A 20,879-nucleotide genomic window follows, 5' to 3' on the forward strand; every position below is an offset into this window, starting at 1 on the left:
AAAAGCTGATCAAGCTGCAAAAAGTAGATATGATGAGGACCATAGAGATGTTGTTAAAACACCTTTCTCAGATTACTTTCCAATCATCAAAGACGGAATTAATATACTTTGGAGAGATTATTGGACCATAATAAAGCAGAATAAAGGACAATGGTACGCTAAAATTCAAAAAGACTTCAATACGAAACCCTGGTATAACATCATCAGCTGTGAATCAAGAAAATTTATTTCCATAATTAATAGAATGAGATTTGGACATTGTTTAATTCCCTCTCATCTTTTCAAATTAAAAATTATTCAAGATCCTAAATGTACTAAATGCAGTGAGCCATACGCCGACATAAACCACATTATTTTTAAATGCGAGTCATTGAAGTTGCATAGATTAATCCTGGCTTCGGATATAAATGAAATTTGCTCAGAAAATAAAATAAATACTCCCCGCCGCCCAGAAGAAATATTAGCCAACCCAAGACTTTTTAAACCATTATTCAAGTTTATATGTTCGACAATAGAGAAGATATGATAAGAAAAAAAAAAATCTGAAGTGTAGAAGTTTTTGTTTATAATTATATACATAATAAAACAGTAAAAATTTGTACAGTTTAGAGCGAAGGACTCGAATCCAGCTCTCAATAAATTATAAAAAAAAAAAAAATCTTCTCTCTTGGACGGCCATTGCGTTAACATATAAAAAATTGTGTGCATTAATTTAGAGTCAAAATAATAAAATAAAGTTATTGAGAAAATTAAAGTATGTTTCATTAACATATTTTAGTGGTCCTTCGATTGTTAATTGAATAAAATCAGTGATTCGTCGTAATATTACCCGGCGTGCTTGCTATGAAAGCACATAGTGTCGGTGGCGGATACCTATGGTGAAAACACAAGTTCGTGGAGCATTCATCCTATGCATGGTGCCCAAGAAGTTGCTGGAAGCCTACGTAAGTTCCCAAATCTATATTTGTGGACGAATTTCATACTTTCTTCGTTGGAGTTTTTTCAATTGGTGTGAAGTTGGTTGGGAGTGTGACGTCACGATCAACGCATAAATAGAGCAGCCATTTGCATTTCGTTCGCCGCATCAAAGAACAGCGAGACGCTAACTTCAGCACGAAACGTCAGTCAAGTGTGACAATAGTGTTCTGTGGTGACAATCATCTGTCACTTGCACTTGACACCTCCCGGCTGTCATCCTATAGCTTCGGACAATACATTGTCGTGTTTTAAATCTTTTATAAGTTTATTTCGCAATTGGAATATTTTTCACGTAAACATTATAAAATGGAGACGGAAATTAAACGTCTTAGGATAAAAAGGCGACAACTTAAAGCAATAATTACAAGGATCGAGTCTTTTATGAAAGACCCGGTTGCGCTAGCTGCTGCAAGCAAGGACATGTTGCAGGCAAGAAAGGAGAAGCTTGTAAGTACATTGAAACAATACGAAGAAGTATCCTTAGATATATTGTCAATTGATGAGAAAGACGGTGAAAACATATCAGATGTTGAGGAAAAGTATTTTCAAATTTTGTCAAAATTAAATGAAACCCTAGGTTTATTAAGAAACGGTGAGAGTTTAGCTAGTCTTAGCATTTCTAATTCTAAATTACCAAATATTGATATATGTAGTTTTGATGGAAAAGACTTTACAAAATTTAAATCTTTCATGGACTTATTTTTGGCAGTAATAGATAAAAATCAATCTCTTTCCAATGTTCAAAAATTATTTTATTTAAGAAAATATGTTACTGATGATGCTCTTTCTTTAATTATTAACTTACCGATTGAAAATGAATCATATCCAATTGCCTTAGAATTGTTAAACAAGCGTTATGACAACAGACCACGTTTAGTGTCTAATCATATAAACATTTTGCTAGATTTACCTCAAATGCAAAGAGGAACTGCAGCTATTATTCGGTCATTCGTATCTGATATAAGACAACAATTGTATGCACTTAAAAATTTAAATATGCCCACCGATAGTTGGGATATGTTGTTAATATCAATATTAAGTCGCAAATTAGATTCATACACCAATAGGGCTTATCATCTGGATAAGGTGGACTTTGATCAAATGCCTACTATTGATGGATTTCTGACTTTTTTGGAAAAGCGTGCTATGGCGCTTGAGGATAGCCCCACATTAAAGGGTGCACCTTGCTATGAAGGTCCTCGTTTTAAACAGAGTCCTAAGGCAATAAACACCGTTATCAAAAAAGCTTGTTTATTTTGTAACAGTATGGATCATCCTATATTTTTATGTCCTAAATTTAAAATGAGTACCATAAATGAGCGACTCAATTTTGTCAATTTAAATAAACTTTGTAAAATATGTCTACGTGAGCACAGCGACAAATGTAAGTTTAATTTTAAATGTAAAACTTGTAAACATGCACACAATTCACTCTTACATGAAGAGAAAAAAGATATTGTAACTTTGCACTCTAACAGACTGTTATTCAATAATGTAACTTCTGTTTTGTTACCTACTATACAGGTAAAGATATTTGATAAGTATGGACAAGAATTTTATGTAAAGGCCCTACTAGATAGTGGCAGTCAAGCTTCAATTATAAAAAGGTCTCTTGTTGAACAGTTATACTTAAGTCCTATTTCTCAAACATGTAATATCATAGGTGTAGGCAACAATAATAATCAGGTCAGTCAAATTGTAAATGTCACATTGAGCTCACTAATTGAAAATACTCAATTTCAGGTAAAATGTCATGTAGTGGATTCCATAACCACAAAATTGCCTCAAAATTATTTTGATTTAAGTAGCTTGGAGATACCCAAGAGTGTTACGTTAGCTGATGTCAATTTTAATGTCCCTTCTGAAATTTCTTTATTACTCGGCGCAGATTTGTACTTTAAGACCTTATTACATGGTCACATTTATTTAAATAATGGATTGGTGTTACAGAATACTCTATTCGGGTACATAGTGGGTGGCTCAATGCCATGTAATAATATAAAAAATGATACTACTTTAGTTATTAACCATGCGGTAGAAAATGAAGATAAGTTGAGTGACATAATGGAAAAGTTTTGGTTGTCTGAAAAAGTTCCTGAGGTGACTAATAAAGTAAATTGTGAATTTCAGAAAGCTGAACGTATCTTCAAAGATACTATGAGTTTAAAAAATTGCAGATTTTATGTAGATTTACCGCTAAAGACTTCGTTAAATATGTTGCATATTGGAGATACATTTACAGCTGCACTTCAGAGATTTTATTCATTAGAAAAGATGTTTCAAGCTCATCCTAGATATTTTAACCAATATAAATGTTTTATTGACGAGTACATATCTTTGGGACATGCTAAAATAGTAGATATAAATGATTATGATGTTTATAGTGACCCTGTTTATTTTCTGGCTCATCATGCAGTGCACAATGAGCATAGCAAGACAACCAAATTGCGGGTTGTGTTCAATGGGAGTCTGAAATCACAATGTAAAATATCACTTAATAATGTCATGTTAAATGGACCAATAGTTCAAAGTGAGTTATTTGATATACTAGTATTATTTAGAACTTATCGCTATACATTGATGTGTGATATTGAAAAAATGTTTAGGCAAATTTTCATTAATTCTATTCACACGCCTCTGCAAAATATTTTGTGGCGAGATAATCCACAGAAACCTATAATTTGTTTACAGTTGCAAACAGTTACCTATGGTTTGAAATCATCTACATACTTAGCTACAAGGTGTTTGTTGGAGCTTGCTTATATCTATAAAGACAGGTTTCCACTAGCTGCAGATGCTATAATTAGAAATACTTATGTAGATGATATAATATGTGGCGCTGACAACATAGATCAGCTTCGGAATCTGAAACAAGAGCTTATACAATTATTAAGCCTTGGCAGTTTTACACTACATAAATGGTGTTCAAATAATACACAAATTTTAGAAGATATACCATCAAATAGGAGGTATTTTGAGCATATTAATATTAATAAAGACAACATGATTAAAACTTTAGGATTAAAATATAATATACTTACCGATTCCTTCGTATTTTCATGTCCAGCGCAAGATTTAAAGTTACTTAAAACTAAAAGGGAAATTTTAAGTTTTATAGGTAAAATATATGATCCTTTGGGACTTATTGGCCCTATAATAGTTACAGCTAAATTGTTTATGCAAAGTTTATGGAGTTTAAAAATAAATTGGGATGAGGCTATACCCTCAAGCCTGCTAGATAAGTGGTATAAATTTGGTGAAAGTTTAGAGAAGATGAATCCCATCAATACTCAGCGTGGTATTGTTTTTGGTGATACTAATAATGTAGAGCTGCTCGGTTACTGTGATGCTTCATTTGATGCAATAGCATGCTGTCTCTATTTAAGAGTTTTTCATAGAGATGGTAGAGTTAGTGTAGCCTTACTGTGTTCTAAGTCTCGAGTAGCACCTTTAAAGAAAACACTCACAATTCCAAATTTAGAACTAAATAGTGCTCTTCTTCTCTCTCAATTAACACACAAAGTAAATAATACACTTAAGGCGCGTTTTCCTTTAAGAACGATTTTGCATTCAGATTCACAGATAGTTTTAGCTTGGTTAGGTAACAAGAACATAAAGAAAAATACTTATGTTTCAAGAAGAGTAAGAGAAATTACAGATTTAACTAAAGATTTTACCTGGACCTATGTCAAAGGTAAAGACAACCCTGCAGATTTGTTGTCGCGGGGAACTGCTCCACATAAATTGGAGGAGAGCTACATGTGGTTTCATGGACCACAGTACTTGTCTGATAAATACTATGAACATATTATGTATGATTATAAATCTTGTGTAGTGACGGATAGTATGCCGTGTGATACCCTTATAAATAGTGATAAATCAGTTAAAAAATTTTGTAATGTAGGACAGTTCGATTTAAGTGAGGATATATTCTATAGATATTCAAATTTTTATAAGTTAAGAAGAATTATTGCACTTATTTTAAGATTTAAAAACAACACACAGAATCCTAAAAATAAATTATGTGGTGCAATAACACCTAAAGAATTATGCACTTCTCAAGTTATGATTTTTCGACATATACAGGAAATACATTTTCATAATGAAATAAAATCACTTACATTAAATAAACCTGTAAAATCAAACTTAAGTAGCTTACACATTTTTCTTGATCATCAACAATTAATAAGAGTAGGAGGACGTTTAGATAATGCACCAAACATTTCATATGATAAAAAGCATCCAATAGTTTTACCCAAGTCAGACCATGTTACACATACTCTTATAAATTCTGAACATTTAAGACTATTACATGCTGGAGCTAAGTTAGTTCTCAGTTCATTATCGCAGGCATATTGGATAGTAGGTGGTATTCGCGAAGTCAAAAAGGTACTCCATAGGTGTATTGGATGCTTCCAAATCAAGGCCGCAACTGCTAAACAGCTTATGGGTTCATTACCTGCAGAGAGAACTACTCCCGCTCGACCTTTTGAGGTAACCGGTGTTGACTTTTGTGGTCCATTTGAAATGAAAATAGCTAGAATTCGTAAACCATTAATTACAAAAGCATATATTGCCTTATTTGTTTGCTTTTCTACTAAAGCAATACACTTAGAATTAATCAGTGACCTTACCACTGAAACCTTTTTAGCATGTCTTCGAAGATTTATATCTAGACGAGGTGTACCTAATAGAATTTATTGTGATAATGCAAAGACATTTAAGGGTGCTTCCAATTATTTAACTGAACTGTATAATCTTTTAGCGTCTAAACATAATATGGACTCTGTACATCATTTTTGCTCTGATAAATTAATTAATTTTAAGTTCATACCTAGTTATGCCCCAGAGTTTGGTGGTTTATGGGAAGCTGGGGTAAAAAGCGTAAAGTATCATTTAAAAAGGGTTGTGGGTTTTGCCTGTTTAACCTTTGAAGAGCTTTATACTATTATTACTCAAATAGAAGCCATATTAAACTCTAGGCCCTTGCTCCCTATGAGTAGCGATATATCTGACTTAACATATTTGACTCCGGGACATTTCCTAATTGGGGCTCCTCTCACTAGTATACCAGAACCGAACCTTTCAGATATTAATATAAATAGACTTAAGTTTTGGCAAATTTGTACTAAAATTAAACAAGAATTTTGGAAATTGTGGAGCAATGACTATTTAACTCAACTACAAAATAGACCCAAGTGGAAATATAATTATGATAATTTAAAAGAGGGTGACTTGGTCATTGTGAAGCAGGTTAATGTGCCATCATTATATTGGCCCATGGGGCGCATTGTTAAAACATTTCCTGGCTCTGACCATAAGGTTAGAGTGGCTGAAGTAAAGATGGCAAATGGTAGAACCTATGTTCGCTCTTATCAAAAATTATGTCCGCTTCCTTTAGTTAACTAGTAGATTATTTATAGGCCAAAGTTTCTTATATCTTTAGAATGGTATAATATTGTTAAAATAATTTAGTTTTAATTTAAAGTTGCATTAGGTTTAAGATGTAAGACTATGTTTAATTTCTCATACATACACATTTTACACAATTTATATTCTCATACTAGTATAGTTTTGTTTTTTGTCAAGCTTGCCCCGCCAACTATGTTCAGTACATGAACATAAATTGTAAAATTATTGTAGAATTATAGTGAAAAATAGTGCATCATAGATAATAAAATTAGTTAATTAAATAAGTCTCAAAAAAGGTGTAATAATGGCAATAATTTATCTTTAATATTAAAGTTTTGTGTATGGCAATTTTCCTTTCTCTCTTCTCTCTTGGACGGCCATTGCGTTAACATATAAAAAATTGTGTGCATTAATTTAGAGTCAAAATAATAAAATAAAGTTATTGAGAAAATTAAAGTATGTTTCATTAACAAAGTTTACTATAGTAAAAGCTACCACCGATTCGGAATGACAAGGTATTTCGACAATGAATGGTTAAAGTTACGGTTATTCAATTTCTCAATGACTATCTACATTCCCGAAGTCGGAATGTCCCTTGTTTACGCTATATTGATTCATCCGCCCACTGCCTGACATCTGCCCACCCGTATCAGGTTGGATCATGACATTCCTGTTATGAAACAAGGGCAACAGACTGTTACACTACATTTAGAAGAGGGGGCGAGTATATGAAAAGATAACTGTCATAATTTGAGCCCGAATACAAGCAATCCAACTTTGTTAAGATATTAAATTACATACAAAACAAAAGTAATCTGTACATTTACCGCTAAAACAGTGGTCTAGAAAGTTGAAACTGTGATTTGAGGCGCGAATATTTATCACTAAAACATATGAATAAGTTGTTATATGGTTGTAGGTGTTTATTTTGTAATCGCCAAGAATTTATATGTACATTGTACAGGTTCTTGTTATTTGAGCATAGACATAGATTGATTACGAATTCTTTTATTTAATAAAATATTTTTGGCAATGAGATCGTAAGTGATGAACGATGAAGTGAATTTTGATGGTGAATCATAAGTAATGTTATTCTATATATCTAAACAAAGCATTTTTTTTTCTATAACTATAATAACAATAAAAAGTCAACCAATTGCGTCTTTAAAAGTAATGTTATTAGGAATTAATCGTTTATTATCGAACTGAAATCCTTTATTATAACTACCTTATTTTTTCATTTATCTTTTAATATATAGGAAAATTGGTAAGTATAAACTTTTATTGGAGTCAATATTACGTCGAAATGAATCTTGAGGAGACGAATTGTACTGTATTGAATTCAATTGAACAATGATTGTGTTACGCGATCCGTTACTCCTTTACCTTTATAGGTAACGATATGGCTCGAATGGTTGAGATAAATTTCTTTTAATCCTGCAACCAGTAGAATTGTATCCGAAAGTCCTTTATTACACTATATTGATACCAGCGCCGTTGACTTGCTTATTTATTGCCTAATAAAACCCGTCTTTTGCAATAAACTGTTGGTAGTTCTGATAAATGTAATTACACAATATTTAGTTACACAATTTTTTGGGGTAGAACACAATTATTCTAAATAATTTCTTATAATTAGATACATTCAGATTACAAAATTATAAGCGACGATAAAGATTCACAGTAGTTTAAATCTACAAAACAGTTTGTTTTGATCGATTAACGTATTTAGCATTGTTGTGTATAAAATATTAAAGCTTAAGACATAAAATTTATATCTAGGATTACCTGATTCCATACTGGGTGGGAGTAAATTTAGTATACGTACGATATAAGTTAGAAGAAAGAATGCTTAGAATTTCTTCCGCTGAAGGTAAGAAGGATGTTGTACAAACTTTCCAACTAAAAGGCCATGCGCTTTTAAAATTCCAACGTTAAGTAGATGACGAAAACTTGGAGGACGAAAGGTTGTAAAGAAATTCTATCATATTTTTAGCTAGTAAAACAATGTTTATAAAAAGTCTTATAAGGCACTATTTATTTATAACGGTTATTATTTATAAAAAAAAAGTAATTTCTTTTAGTTACTTATATACTCCAACGGGTTACAATATTGTTTGGTCAATAACTTAAAATACATGAGTTTAAAATATCGAATTATTTTGTTTGAAAGGATTTTACTGGAACAAATATGTATTATCGATATCTATAAAATTCATGGCCATTCAAAGAAAACATTATCAACTACATCGTTCAAACCGATCCGCATTGCACCAAAATCCATGGTTGTTTTTATTCGAGGCTAAGTTTATATGCAATTTACGTGCCTACTTCACTATGAACAATGGAAGGAAACATGTCACGATCGTTTTATTTATATCTTTAGGAATTTTAAAGGTGAAAAATGTAATAATTTTCACATAACCTAAGTCCTATTTTTAAAATGATATTTAACTTACCAAATAATAAAACTAATTTTGACTCTATTTTAAATTAGCTGTATCAAGTTATTTTTATGTTTATGTTGTAACTAATAGATTATTCACTGTGCAATTTGTATGTACTTTAATTGGTAACCAATAAACAAAGTCCATTAGCTCTACTCTATTTAGTATCATCATTGGCCTTAGTCCGTCTATTGCAGACGATTTAGACAGTGTCAGACAGACACTGCGTCGCCTAGGACACTCTTCAGGAAAACGCAGAGTTGAGAGAGTCTATATAGTATACATTATTAAATTTAGTACGTATAATTATTTTTTTAATAAACGTATTGAAAAGCCTATTTTCTGCTGGGATCTCTTATTGATTACGTTTTTACGCAAGATCAACTACATTTAAATGATCAGATCCAATCTAAAGTATTCTGTATTGGGTACTTTCGTTGATTACTTTCATCCTTAACAGTTTAAGGAACCGCATCTTTTATTACGATTTATCCTTTACTTTTAGGTATTTTGTCCCTCTAATTTGACGCATCTAATTTGCATTGTGACGATTCCTTAAACCCTTATCCAGCATCTATATTATTTGCCTATTCAAAGCATATTGAGACATATCACGCATTTCAGACAAAGCGGACTTGGACTCTGTAATAGCAGTTCCTTTTGGTATTGACATTTTTTTTAATTCGTTTAGTAACCCCTGTCAAGCTTATAAGTACGTCTAAAAATTATACAAGAGATCGTATTCTGAAGATATAATCATCTTCTAAAATTCACAGATGATTTGTTATGCTACCGATTTTACCTGCATTAGAATTTTAGTCTAGCAATATTCTTCTTTATTCTTAACGAGGTAACGAATTTTAATACTTTAATATTTAAATACAACATCATTAAAACTTCTGTTGATATTTAAGTATCTTAGAATGTCAATTTTATTTTGACTAAGAATTAAAAAAAATTAACGTTGGTATAATGAAGTGCGTCACTCGTTGAGATATTTATGGAAAGATGATTAACGAGGTTTTTGTATGGTTTGATTGTATAAAAGTAGTTTCCTAGCATCAATTTCTTACCTCTCTGTAACAGTGCCGGTATTTGTGTGATGTATGGTACTCTTGCCCCTCTTGCGTCTTCTGGTACGCTTTCTGGAGTACGAAGCTAGGAGGAGTCCCTTCCTAGCATCGATGCGTTTCTTCTTGTCTTTGACAAGAGTGCGCACCGCTAATGACGTTGGATCAAAGCTGAACGTGGAGTCGTCACGATGTTCATTGAGGTCTTTCTTTCGTTCCTTAAAAAAAAAAACGTTTTGAGAACCTACGTGTTTATATATTTTTATGATGTCATTTGCGTAGCTTGAAATTATTAAGTTTAGTATATAATATTACTAAGAGAGCTTTAACATAATGTAAATATTATTTTAAAAGAAAATATTATTTGTGGTCTGGGTGTTTGTGCAGTCCTTGTGGGTCTCCCCACCGTGCCTCGGAGAGCACGTTAAGCCGTTAGTCCCGGTTGTTATCATGACCTGATAGCGATCGTTACTCGCATTGGAGCACCGATGTGGATTAAGCTCTGATCCTTCTCCTACATGGGGAAAGAGGCCTATACCCAATTGTGGGATATTACAGGCTGAAGCAGGAAAAATTATTTTTACAAAGAATTTTATAAAGATTTTTATAAAGAATTAAATGAAAGTCAAATTTAGTAAAATATAGTGTTAATTATTGTATTAACTAAATATATAATTAATAATTGTGTTAACGAAAAAATACCGACTTCTATTATATCGACGAGTAAAATAACGTAGGTAGATGAAAAAATAGTCAAGTAAATACGCGCTATTAAAGCTTACTTTTTTTAGTAGTTGTCAGATCTCGATAAAATTTACGAGTAAATAGGACTACAAAACAATCATCAGCTTTCGAATCATCAAAATCGGTATATTAAGCAAAAAGTTGTGATACAACGTAGGTCGGCGAAAAAATTGTCAAGTAAATACGCATTATTAGATATAACTCAAAAAATAATTATCAGAGCTCGACTGAATTTGAATGGGACCACATGATAAGCACTACCTTTTGATTAAAAAAATCATCAAAATCGGTCCACTCAATAAAAAGTTTTGAGGTTATAACATAGATAAAAAATATAGTCGAATTGAGAACCTCCTCCTTTTTTTAAAGTGGGTTAATAAGCAAATAATAAATAATAAAATCACCCTTATTAGTAATGAGCGTTATTAATAATAATATATACTGCCTATTATATCATATTTCTATTTAATTTTACATATTGAACTTGGGAGCTTGTGTTCGCTCCAATAAATGAAAGGTGAAAGAAACCTTTAATGTAGAATCTTAAGTCAACAGTCAAATGAGTAATACTATATTTACTGTTTCAGGAAATGAAATATTCTATCTGAGAAACTCATAATCTCACAAGTTAAACATACGCTTCAATATTTCTCAAGTAATGTATATTTTCTCACAATAATTTTCTACCCCAATCAAATCTACTGGAGTGGATTTTAATGTGTTTGACTTTATATCTTAAAATATAGGGCTAATTCCATAATCTTTTTTATCATCAAAACTTTCAGCAAAACTATTATAAAATTATAAAATATGGCTCATTTTTTATATTTTCTTAAACGTTTGGGAGAGTGGCCATTTATTGTGGTAAATCACCCTTTACTCTTCGCTTGCAGTCCTCGCACGTAGCACATCGTTACAGTGGCGGTGATATATTTAGCACACTATTTTTCACTCTAATGATCTACTGATCTACTTATTTACAGGTTTATATTGATAAAACCACAAATAATAAATGTTTTTTTTTATATTTTAATTTTGTACATATTACTAAGCTGAAAAGTTCGTTTGTTTGTGTATATGCGCGAATCTTACTACTAGTCGAAATGAACAATTATTTTTGTATTGGACGGCCCATTTACTGCGGGGTATAGCTAGTGTAATATATGTGTGTAAAACAAAGTAAATAAACAAATAAAAGTGTATTAACTAAATAATATATGAAAACAATATCCTATGTTTTTACAAGAAAAGTTAGCATAAAGAAACATATTCTTACAAAATAGCTGACGAAAAGTAAGAAAGAAATAAAAACACATAAAATAAATTTTCAATTATTTTTAACGACTCTGGAACTCAATATGCTATTGCGCTACAGCGGTAAAAAAAATCAGCTTTTAATAATAATAATAATAATAATAATAAATACTCTTTATTGTACACCACAAAGAAACATTACAAAAAAAGTGATACATGAAAAGAAAGATGTACAAAGGCGGTCTTATCGCTAAGAGCGATTTCTTCCAGACAACCTTTGGGCATAGGACATAGCGAAGAAAAAGAGAAGCGGGAGGGAAGTGTACAAACAGTTGATAAAGAATTGGCGTATAGTTAACAAGCAGTATGATATTAACAGAAGTAAATATACATATACACATACATATACACACAATATACATACACATACATATATACAAATAAATATATACATATATACTACATAAACAAATACTACATAATATATATATTTATGGAGCTGATAATGATAATTATGAAGTATTTAGTGACAAAAAATGCGCCTTTAGATATTTTTTAAAACAGGCAAGAGATTGAGCTTTTCTTATAGAGAGAGGAAGAGAGTTCCAAAGTTGCACAGCTTTAACAGAAAAGGAGTTTGAATAAAAGGAAGTAGTATGAGAAGGAGTTTTGAGTGTTAAGGTTGAAGATGACCTGAGGGAACGTTCATGAGTGTCACAGAGAAACTCAAAGCGATTTTTTAGATAAAGCTTTTCAGCACACGATACAATTATTTTAATAGCTTTGACACAATCGGTAATCTTACTAATAAAAAAAAAAACATATTACCTCTTGAGTTATTTGCGACTCTTCTTCGTAGCTGAGCGCTACGACGGCCAGCATCAGGTTAATGAGGTAGAAGGAACCAAAAAACACCACCACCGTAAAAAATGACACCGACATCGGTCCACAAGATGACAACACCTGAAACAAACGGGTCTCATAAACAAGAAATAAAGTTAAGAACATTTAAATTTATCCCTAAATAAAACGTCGCACTAAGTAAAGTAGCCTATAAATGTTTAAAAGGTCAAAGTTTATCGTTAGAGAAAAGCGGCAAAGCTGTACATATGACAGTATACTGGTGACACAATTTTCTGGAGAGTCGTGCCTTTGTTTAGTCTGAAGAAATGCAGTATAGCAGCTCAAGTATAACTATAGTAAATATTTGATAAAACAATACAAAAAGGTCACACATTTGAATGCATTAACTAACTACCTACCTATTCAATTTAAAAAGTTTTCGCTTTGGGTGTAAAATACCACACAGACACTTACAAATGCAAGAACCATATATTAATATATCGAGATCACTTTATTAATATCGAAGTCAGCCTAGCATCTCTTAATTAAACATAGCATCTTAACATGCGTTCAATTTAAGTGTCATAGTTGGACTATATTGTTGTTAGCTAAAATTGTCCAAGATAACTGGCAGTATATATTCAATCCTAGATGATCTTCTAATTACGTAGTAGTAATATAGGTCGTGAGAACATGAACGCACAATAATTTGTTAACGTCATGATTAAACATACTTAGGAATATGTACTTATTGAAAATTGAATGAAATCGTGACTAAGCAGATTACTTCTTTGATTATTGAAAACGTAAGGAACCATTTTTATTCCTATAAATACATTAATTAATATCAATGTTTAGAACTTTAACTAGATTGTAGTAAATTAAATAAAATGTTAAAGTTTTTGAGGTTTAAGGTTAAGTTATTGATTTTAATTGGTTAGTATTATATAAATATTGGGTTTGCCTTGAGCGGCAACGATTAACAAATAAATGAAATATGTATTGTACTTTTACAGGACTATGTAAAAGTCAAACATTTATATACATAATAATTTATAGTTATATTCTACAGAGAGGCAGATACAGACGGTTAAATTGTTATTACATCATTAGATGATAGTAGTAGTTTTTAAAAAACTAAATAAAACTCTCTAACCTTTCGCCTCAAACAAGCTTAATACGACATGAAAAAACTCTTTCTCTGAAGCAGCATATTTTGCTCGAAAAAGATATATCCGTACAGCACACATACGTAATGATTTAAAAAAAGATTTATAGTTTAAAGCACTTTAAAGAACTTCTTCATATGCAGCTGTTCGCGAGTAATAAACTTTACTTAAGCAGAAGCATGTTTGAAACAACAATGTTCAGGCTTTTTAAGACAGGCAAATCTGTTGAAGACGTGCACGGATTACGTAGATTCTCATTGTTGCGATATGCAAATGGAAATTAGTCAAGTTGAAATATTATTACACGAGGAAAGATTTTCGAACACACTGTAGATGTGTTTTCATTGTTTTAACATGTTTGTAGTCCTGACAAAACTTTTCGTTACTCGTATCAGCTTGACCGAACATTACGAAACGTGAATTAGTCTTATGTAATATGAAACCGGAATTATGAACAATTGTGAGTCGAACAAATCGGAACTCACATATTAAACACGATGCTAATTAACCTAAATTAGTTTTAATCGCACGTCTCCACGAGTAATATTCGAATCGACATATTTTACATGAAAAAAGTAGAAGAGGGTCGCTTAGCATTTGATAAATATAAAAATATAATTATAATTTTATATTTATCAAATGCTAAGCATTTTTATTTATATTTAGGAACACTTGAAATCACGATCAAGCTTTCGATTTCATGTGATCAGTCGAGCGTAAGTTGTCGAGATGAAACTCTGAGTAATAATTTATTTATATGAGAACCTAATAACGAATACATGTAATTCTTAATCATTAAAATTATATAATAGTTATTATTATCCTATATTCTTTCAGCAATTTTACAAATGGATTATTTTTTTAACAATTTTGTAAAATTGTCTTTGTATGAAAATTTTCGGTCTTTTTACAAAGACGAGAATACTTCATTAATTCGAAATCGTAATAATTCAGCGGGAAAATGATCGACATAAAATATTCCAACAATAATTACGAAGAGTCGAGTATCTCTGGATAACATTTCATCTCAACTTTAAAGTAAACGAAAGATGGATTTAATTTATTTGTAGAACCATGCAAGTGATAGCGTATGAAAAGTAGGACATAGTTGACTTTGTAGAGCTTCTGGAAGAGTTCATAATTATCAATTAATTAGCAGTTTTTTACTCAATTATGATGGTACTATTAATTTAACAAAACGAGACCTGGCTTGGTATTCATAACGTTATTCACTTAGTTAACTTTATGTCTGTAAAGTTTCAAATAAAGGGCTAATTTATTTTTATTTATAAGAAATAGTTTACAAATATATACGAATATTCCAAACACTCTGATAATGTTAACTGTTACGTGGCAATATTTACTATCTATATCAGACCAAAATATGATATTCTTTCTCTTTAATTTATATATATTTTACTGAAGTTACAAATTTAGTATTATTTATATTGCATTTGTGCTTTATATATTTTAGTATTGTGTTTGTTACGTTTAGAAAAAAAATTACTTCAATTTACATAAAGGCTTTATCACTTGATAAAGCGTTGGCGCAACGGTTACATCACTGATTTGTGCCAGTCTCGCTGGCGGTTACGGGTTCGATCCCCTCATATGACATACATTTTTATTGGCCCTACAGATTTTTGCCGTGGTCTGGGTGTTTGCGCAGTTCTTGTGGGTCTCTCCACCGTGCCTCAAAGAGCACGTTAAGCTGTCGGTCCTGGTTGTTATCATGTACACTTGATAGTTGTTGTTACTCAAAGTGGGGAATATATCCGCCAACCCGCTTTGGAGCAGCGTGTTTGATTAAGCTCTGATCCTTTTCTTACATGGGAAAAAGAGACGTATGCCCAGTAGTGGGATATTACAGGCTGAAGCGTTTTTTAGCGTTTAACATTAATAAGTATCAAAATGATAACACCATCAACGTAGGTACTCGTAGTCAAAAAATAGTCAATGAAATACGCATTATTAGCGATAACTCACTAATTACGCGCCAGCAGGCCTAGCATGCGCGCCACGACAAAATTTTGTCTACCCCTTTTCTCGTATTATCTCTCTATGTCTACAGTAGCTAACATGCGTGCACGTGATACTCTTCTCGTTACGTCAATAGAAGAGATAATCATTAAATTTTAGTGATCTGTGATATTTATCTCTACGGAAGCTAACATGACATCGTAATTTTGTCGAATTTTGACGTTTTAGGAAGAGAAACTTCTCGTCTTCAATATTATCGACGAGAAAGACGATAAATAAAAAATAAATAAAACCGGGTGCCTATTTTTTGTATACCATGGCGTTTCCCTATTATAATTATATAATTTCGGTATACGAAGAGCGGGAAGCGCGAAAAGTCGAGTGAAGTGTGCCATATAATGGCACAAAAAACGTATTTGCGCCCTGTTGCTTCTTATTCTAAAACAATGCAAAAAATGATAGAATTACAATTATCTAATGTGCGACAAGATATAAAGCACAACACGAGCATATTGTTTTACATATATAATTAAATTCATTTACTTACGCCGTTTTATTTTCCATATTAGATTTTTTAAATTTGATATACACTTTTTATCTTAGCCAAAAGGCCGAGAACATTGTTAAATAAAACATGTGTCACTCGTTTGAAATTATACTGTGAATCCAAACGTTGGTTCATCCCGGTTTGGCACGATTGGTCAATAACCTTGTAAATTCAACTTTACGACATAAGAAATAAGAATGATATTCAGTTGTCATTATGGTTGATAATGTTTAATTTTTGAAATTCCTTCTTTATTAAAATTTCATAATCGAACGAATTACAAAGTGTTTTGAATTTTGGAAGTGATAGGCGAAATTTTAGGATTCTTGTATTTCTTGTTTTTTAAATTAGTTTAATAGTTAGTTAGTTAGTGTTGTTAGTTAGTAATATTTAGTTAGTGTTTATATTTTTCATTATAAAAAAATGGTATATTTTTTTGTAAGGGCAGCACAATTTTCTCTACTCGACAAGGCGAAGTCTTCGGAAGAGAATTTTGTCTCTCGTAGTGCGCATGTTAGGGTAATCGAGAAAATACTCGATGTAGACATTATCTCTCTCTCTCGTCAAGAGATATCTCGTTGTATGCATGCTAGGCCTGCTGATCTCACTTAAAGTTATAGTACGACAAGGACCAGCTTTTGAATAAAAACAAAAAAATACAGTCGATATGAAAAAAACCTCATTTTTAGTAAGTAGTCTCTTTTGTGTAAAGACCGCTTTTCATATTTCATATTATCTCATGTATATTATATAAAAAAAGGGTTGGAGAATCACAGCGGTTACCGGATGATTTCCCTACGTGGCGTAACAATCCTGTTAGGGTTTTAGATGTTTATTCTAAGAACTTTGACCGAGGGCTTTACGTGCTCTCCGAATTATATTAGGGATATCTATAAGGATAAAATGTCAAACCAAGAACAAATTTTCCTACTTATTCCTTCTTCTATAGTTTTATATGTGCGGTATGCGCGAATCAGGCTGTACATTTTTTTTTTCTAAATTTTTTATTATATTGTTTTATATGTGATATGTAATTATAAATATGTAATCATAACAGTAAAATGCTACTACAAACTTGAATTTTAGTTTAGAAATAAAACGCTCAACGTCAGCGTAAACAGATATTTAATCAACATTGCACCAGAAAGGCTATCAAAGCAACTATAAACAATATAAGCTAGAAAAGGCCAAACGACAAAAAAAAAAAACATTAAAAAAAATCATATTAAATATTCATCTACATTTAGAGGTACATTTATAGTAAGAAAAGTTTTTATTCGTCTGTTTTACTTGTAAAAGTGGTTTACCCCTCCTTACCCTTAGTATAGAAGAGTGCTTTTTTGAACAAATATTACATTCAAAATGGCGAGATATTTTATCACTTAATATTTAAACATTAAATATTGTATTAAATAGAAAATAAATGTGATTTTATTTAAGCGATGCTAAAATCATATACATATATGTATATGAATGTTTAATTTAACCAATATTTATGAATATGAAAAAAAAGAAAGTAGCGGCTGTAAAAATAGTTTAATTTGTAAAATTTTAAAACACAAATAAAGTTGCTCCCTTCATGGAATGTTAAGAAGTTTTTCTCTCTCTCTCTCCTCTCTAAGCTCATATTACATTTATTCATTGCGAATATTAAGAAATAATTGAATTGAATTGTTGTATAACTTAACAAAAACACAAATTATTAACACTTAAAGTTATTGTAGTAGTTGTAAGTAGTAGTATTTCTCCTTCATTTAATTTAATCAAAGGGTCTACGAAATAACGATGCTTTGTTATAGTGAGGTGATTTTCATTGTGTTTTGTTTCATCCATTATAGAACAGATTGAATCAACAGCGTCGGGGGATTGCTTTACCGCAGAAACACTAACGAAATAAAGAACTGTTAAATCAATATTGTTTAACGGTTTAATCTGAGTCTGGAAAATATTTTGTCATTTACATAGTCATTTTAATTTCGATTACTAAAATTAAATACGGTCAACTAATTTATTTGTTATCGTATTCTGTTTATATTATTTATCACGATAATAACACTTTATAGATGATAATACTTAATAGATTTTAAAAATACCTATTTTTGTTTTGAGAAGAGAAAATATGTATCTTATACAGTTAAACTAAGAAATTACACAACAACAATAAACCTGAATAGAATTGAAACAGTTTATTAATATCAAACTGCTGGCTAAATGCATGTACTACAATTAAGAGAAAAAAATCCGACCTGTGATGGTTAGCGTGATTGGAACTTACACACTTCGACAAGAACGGTGCTGAATAATAAAACATTACAATTACATACAAATACACACATTAAAAAAAATGATAATTAAAAAAAAAAAACACAAAACCCGCCTGCGTGAAGAACAACTAATAGAAAATCAACTGAAAAAGCTGGAACAAGATAAAAATTCAATATGCACACAAAATCAGCGAAATAAATAGAAACAATATCAAACATTTTGTGCTGTACATTTAAAATATATTAATACGGTAGTCCTTCGAAACTTTATGCAACGTCGTAGATAACATGCAGTCGGAGTTTTTAGTCAGACAAATTGCGTAATCGGTTCAATTTATTAAAACAGTTTACATCATGTGGTTGATTAAGTAATTTTTTAGGGTCAAGAGAACTGATAGCAAGCCCGGAGAAAGATCTCACTCTGCTCAAAGCAACGTAAGCCTGACCTTTAGCAAATAGGTGACTGCTTAAGTCAACAACTATTAGTTTTAATATAATGAAATTATTATTAAAATTATTTGTTTGTATTTGGTATTATGTATTTGTTATTGATTTTATTAATGTTATTGTAAATTGGTGTGACATTTATTAATTTTTATTTGTAATTTTAGTTGTATGTTTTTTTTTAACCATTGTATTTTATTAGAAAGGCTACAGCCGAAGTTGATCGTCGCCTAGGAGGCGAGTTTGGCATGGCATAGGCGTGGGAAAGATCAAAGTCCACATTTTTTAAACTTTAATATTGTATTTCTTTATTAGTATTACGGTAATAATAATCATGATATATCTTTTTAAAATCCTTGTATTGTGCCCTTCAATTTGATACCCATATTGTAGTATTCGAGAATTTTTTTTTTTATTTACTACAATGGCGTCGCCTATCTAAGAACACTTGGGCAGCTAAGACAAACCTAACGATACCTCGATTATGTAAATCCTTTCAGTGGTTCTGGAAATATGAGGTAGTAAAGAATATTACATAAAAATATACATACATACAAGATACGCGCGAAAAACATAACCCTTCCTTGGCAGTCGGGTAATAACAAATTATGTGCATACTACTCACCATATTATAAACATTCTCCCAATAATCCAGGGTGATGAGTTGGAAGGTAGTAAGCATAGACCAGAGGAAATTGTCGAAGTTCGTATAACCATGGTTGGGGTTTGGTCCTACGCACAGACAAGTGTACTGCGGGGGACAGTGTCTAGCGCCGGTTAGGTTTCCACAGATTATAGGCACTTCTTCATCGTCTACCATCCAGTGGGATGGATCGCTGATCCACCTGAATATAAATAGAGACACTTAATAAAGTTTAAGGCATGAACAATGCATTTAAATTGAGTCATCATTTTATAAAAGTTATGCATTATGATATTGTTATTCAAATATCATTGTTTAGTAGTGAATGTCAGATTTATAATAGAATAATATTGTTATTCATATTTTAGAAATCATTTATTTCTAAATTACAAATGACAGAACTTAGTGAGGAATGCTTTTAAAGTCAAACTATTTGATAACAAGTACTTAATACCTTATAAACATTTCTGTTATTCTCCTTTGAATATATATATATATTAGCTTATTATATCACAACTTACTGCGACCAAAGTTCGTCAGTGAAGTTCTCTCCAGTCGGCACGACTAGGTTCTGCACGCACTTGTTTCTCAACTCCCCCATGTATACTTGCAGCGCGAATAGTGCGAACACCATCAGACAGAAGATTGTTAGCGTCATTACTTCCGCCAATTGCTTGAATGAGTGGAGCAGCGCGTTGATGATAGTCTTCAGACCTGAGAAATTTAATTTAATATTACTACAATATAATATAAAAAAATATAAGGATAATAAATTGAATTCGAAATTTAACAATATAATACATATTTACAATAGTGATTATTTAATTTTCTTAATAATTAAAATAGTCTACTTATATATATATATATATATATATATATATATATATACTAGATGTGCCTGCGGCTTCGCCCGCGTTGAAATCAGTATATCACAACGCTTTCCCAGTAAACTTCCAGTGAAACTCTCGTCAAAATCGGCTTAGCCATCCCGTAAACCTTCCTCTTGAGGCTCTTTCCCTATTGATGAAACCGCATGAAAATCCGTTCAGTAGATTTTGAGGGAATCGATCACATACACTATTGG

At 31.4% G+C, this 20,879-nt stretch overlaps 1 protein-coding gene across 1 annotated transcript in view; it reads right to left on the minus strand.

Annotated features, from left to right (window-relative positions):
* LOC123661686 (sodium channel protein 60E) overlaps positions 1-20,879 on the minus strand; it is a 167,558-nt gene that overhangs the window by 38,067 nt on the left and 108,612 nt on the right. Inside the window, exons 4-7 of the mRNA XM_045596637.1 lie at positions 20,317-20,509; positions 19,778-19,997; positions 12,734-12,868; positions 9,927-10,125 (exon numbers count right to left, since the gene is read on the minus strand). Of these exons, the coding sequence (XP_045452593.1) occupies positions 9,927-10,125; positions 12,734-12,868; positions 19,778-19,997; positions 20,317-20,509 (747 nt within the window). The remainder of the gene's footprint in view (positions 1-9,926; positions 10,126-12,733; positions 12,869-19,777; positions 19,998-20,316; positions 20,510-20,879) is intronic.

The sequence above is a fragment of the Melitaea cinxia genome, chromosome 17, assembly GCF_905220565.1.
Source record: "Melitaea cinxia chromosome 17, ilMelCinx1.1, whole genome shotgun sequence".
Classification (NCBI taxonomy): Eukaryota; Metazoa; Arthropoda; class Insecta; order Lepidoptera; family Nymphalidae; genus Melitaea; species Melitaea cinxia.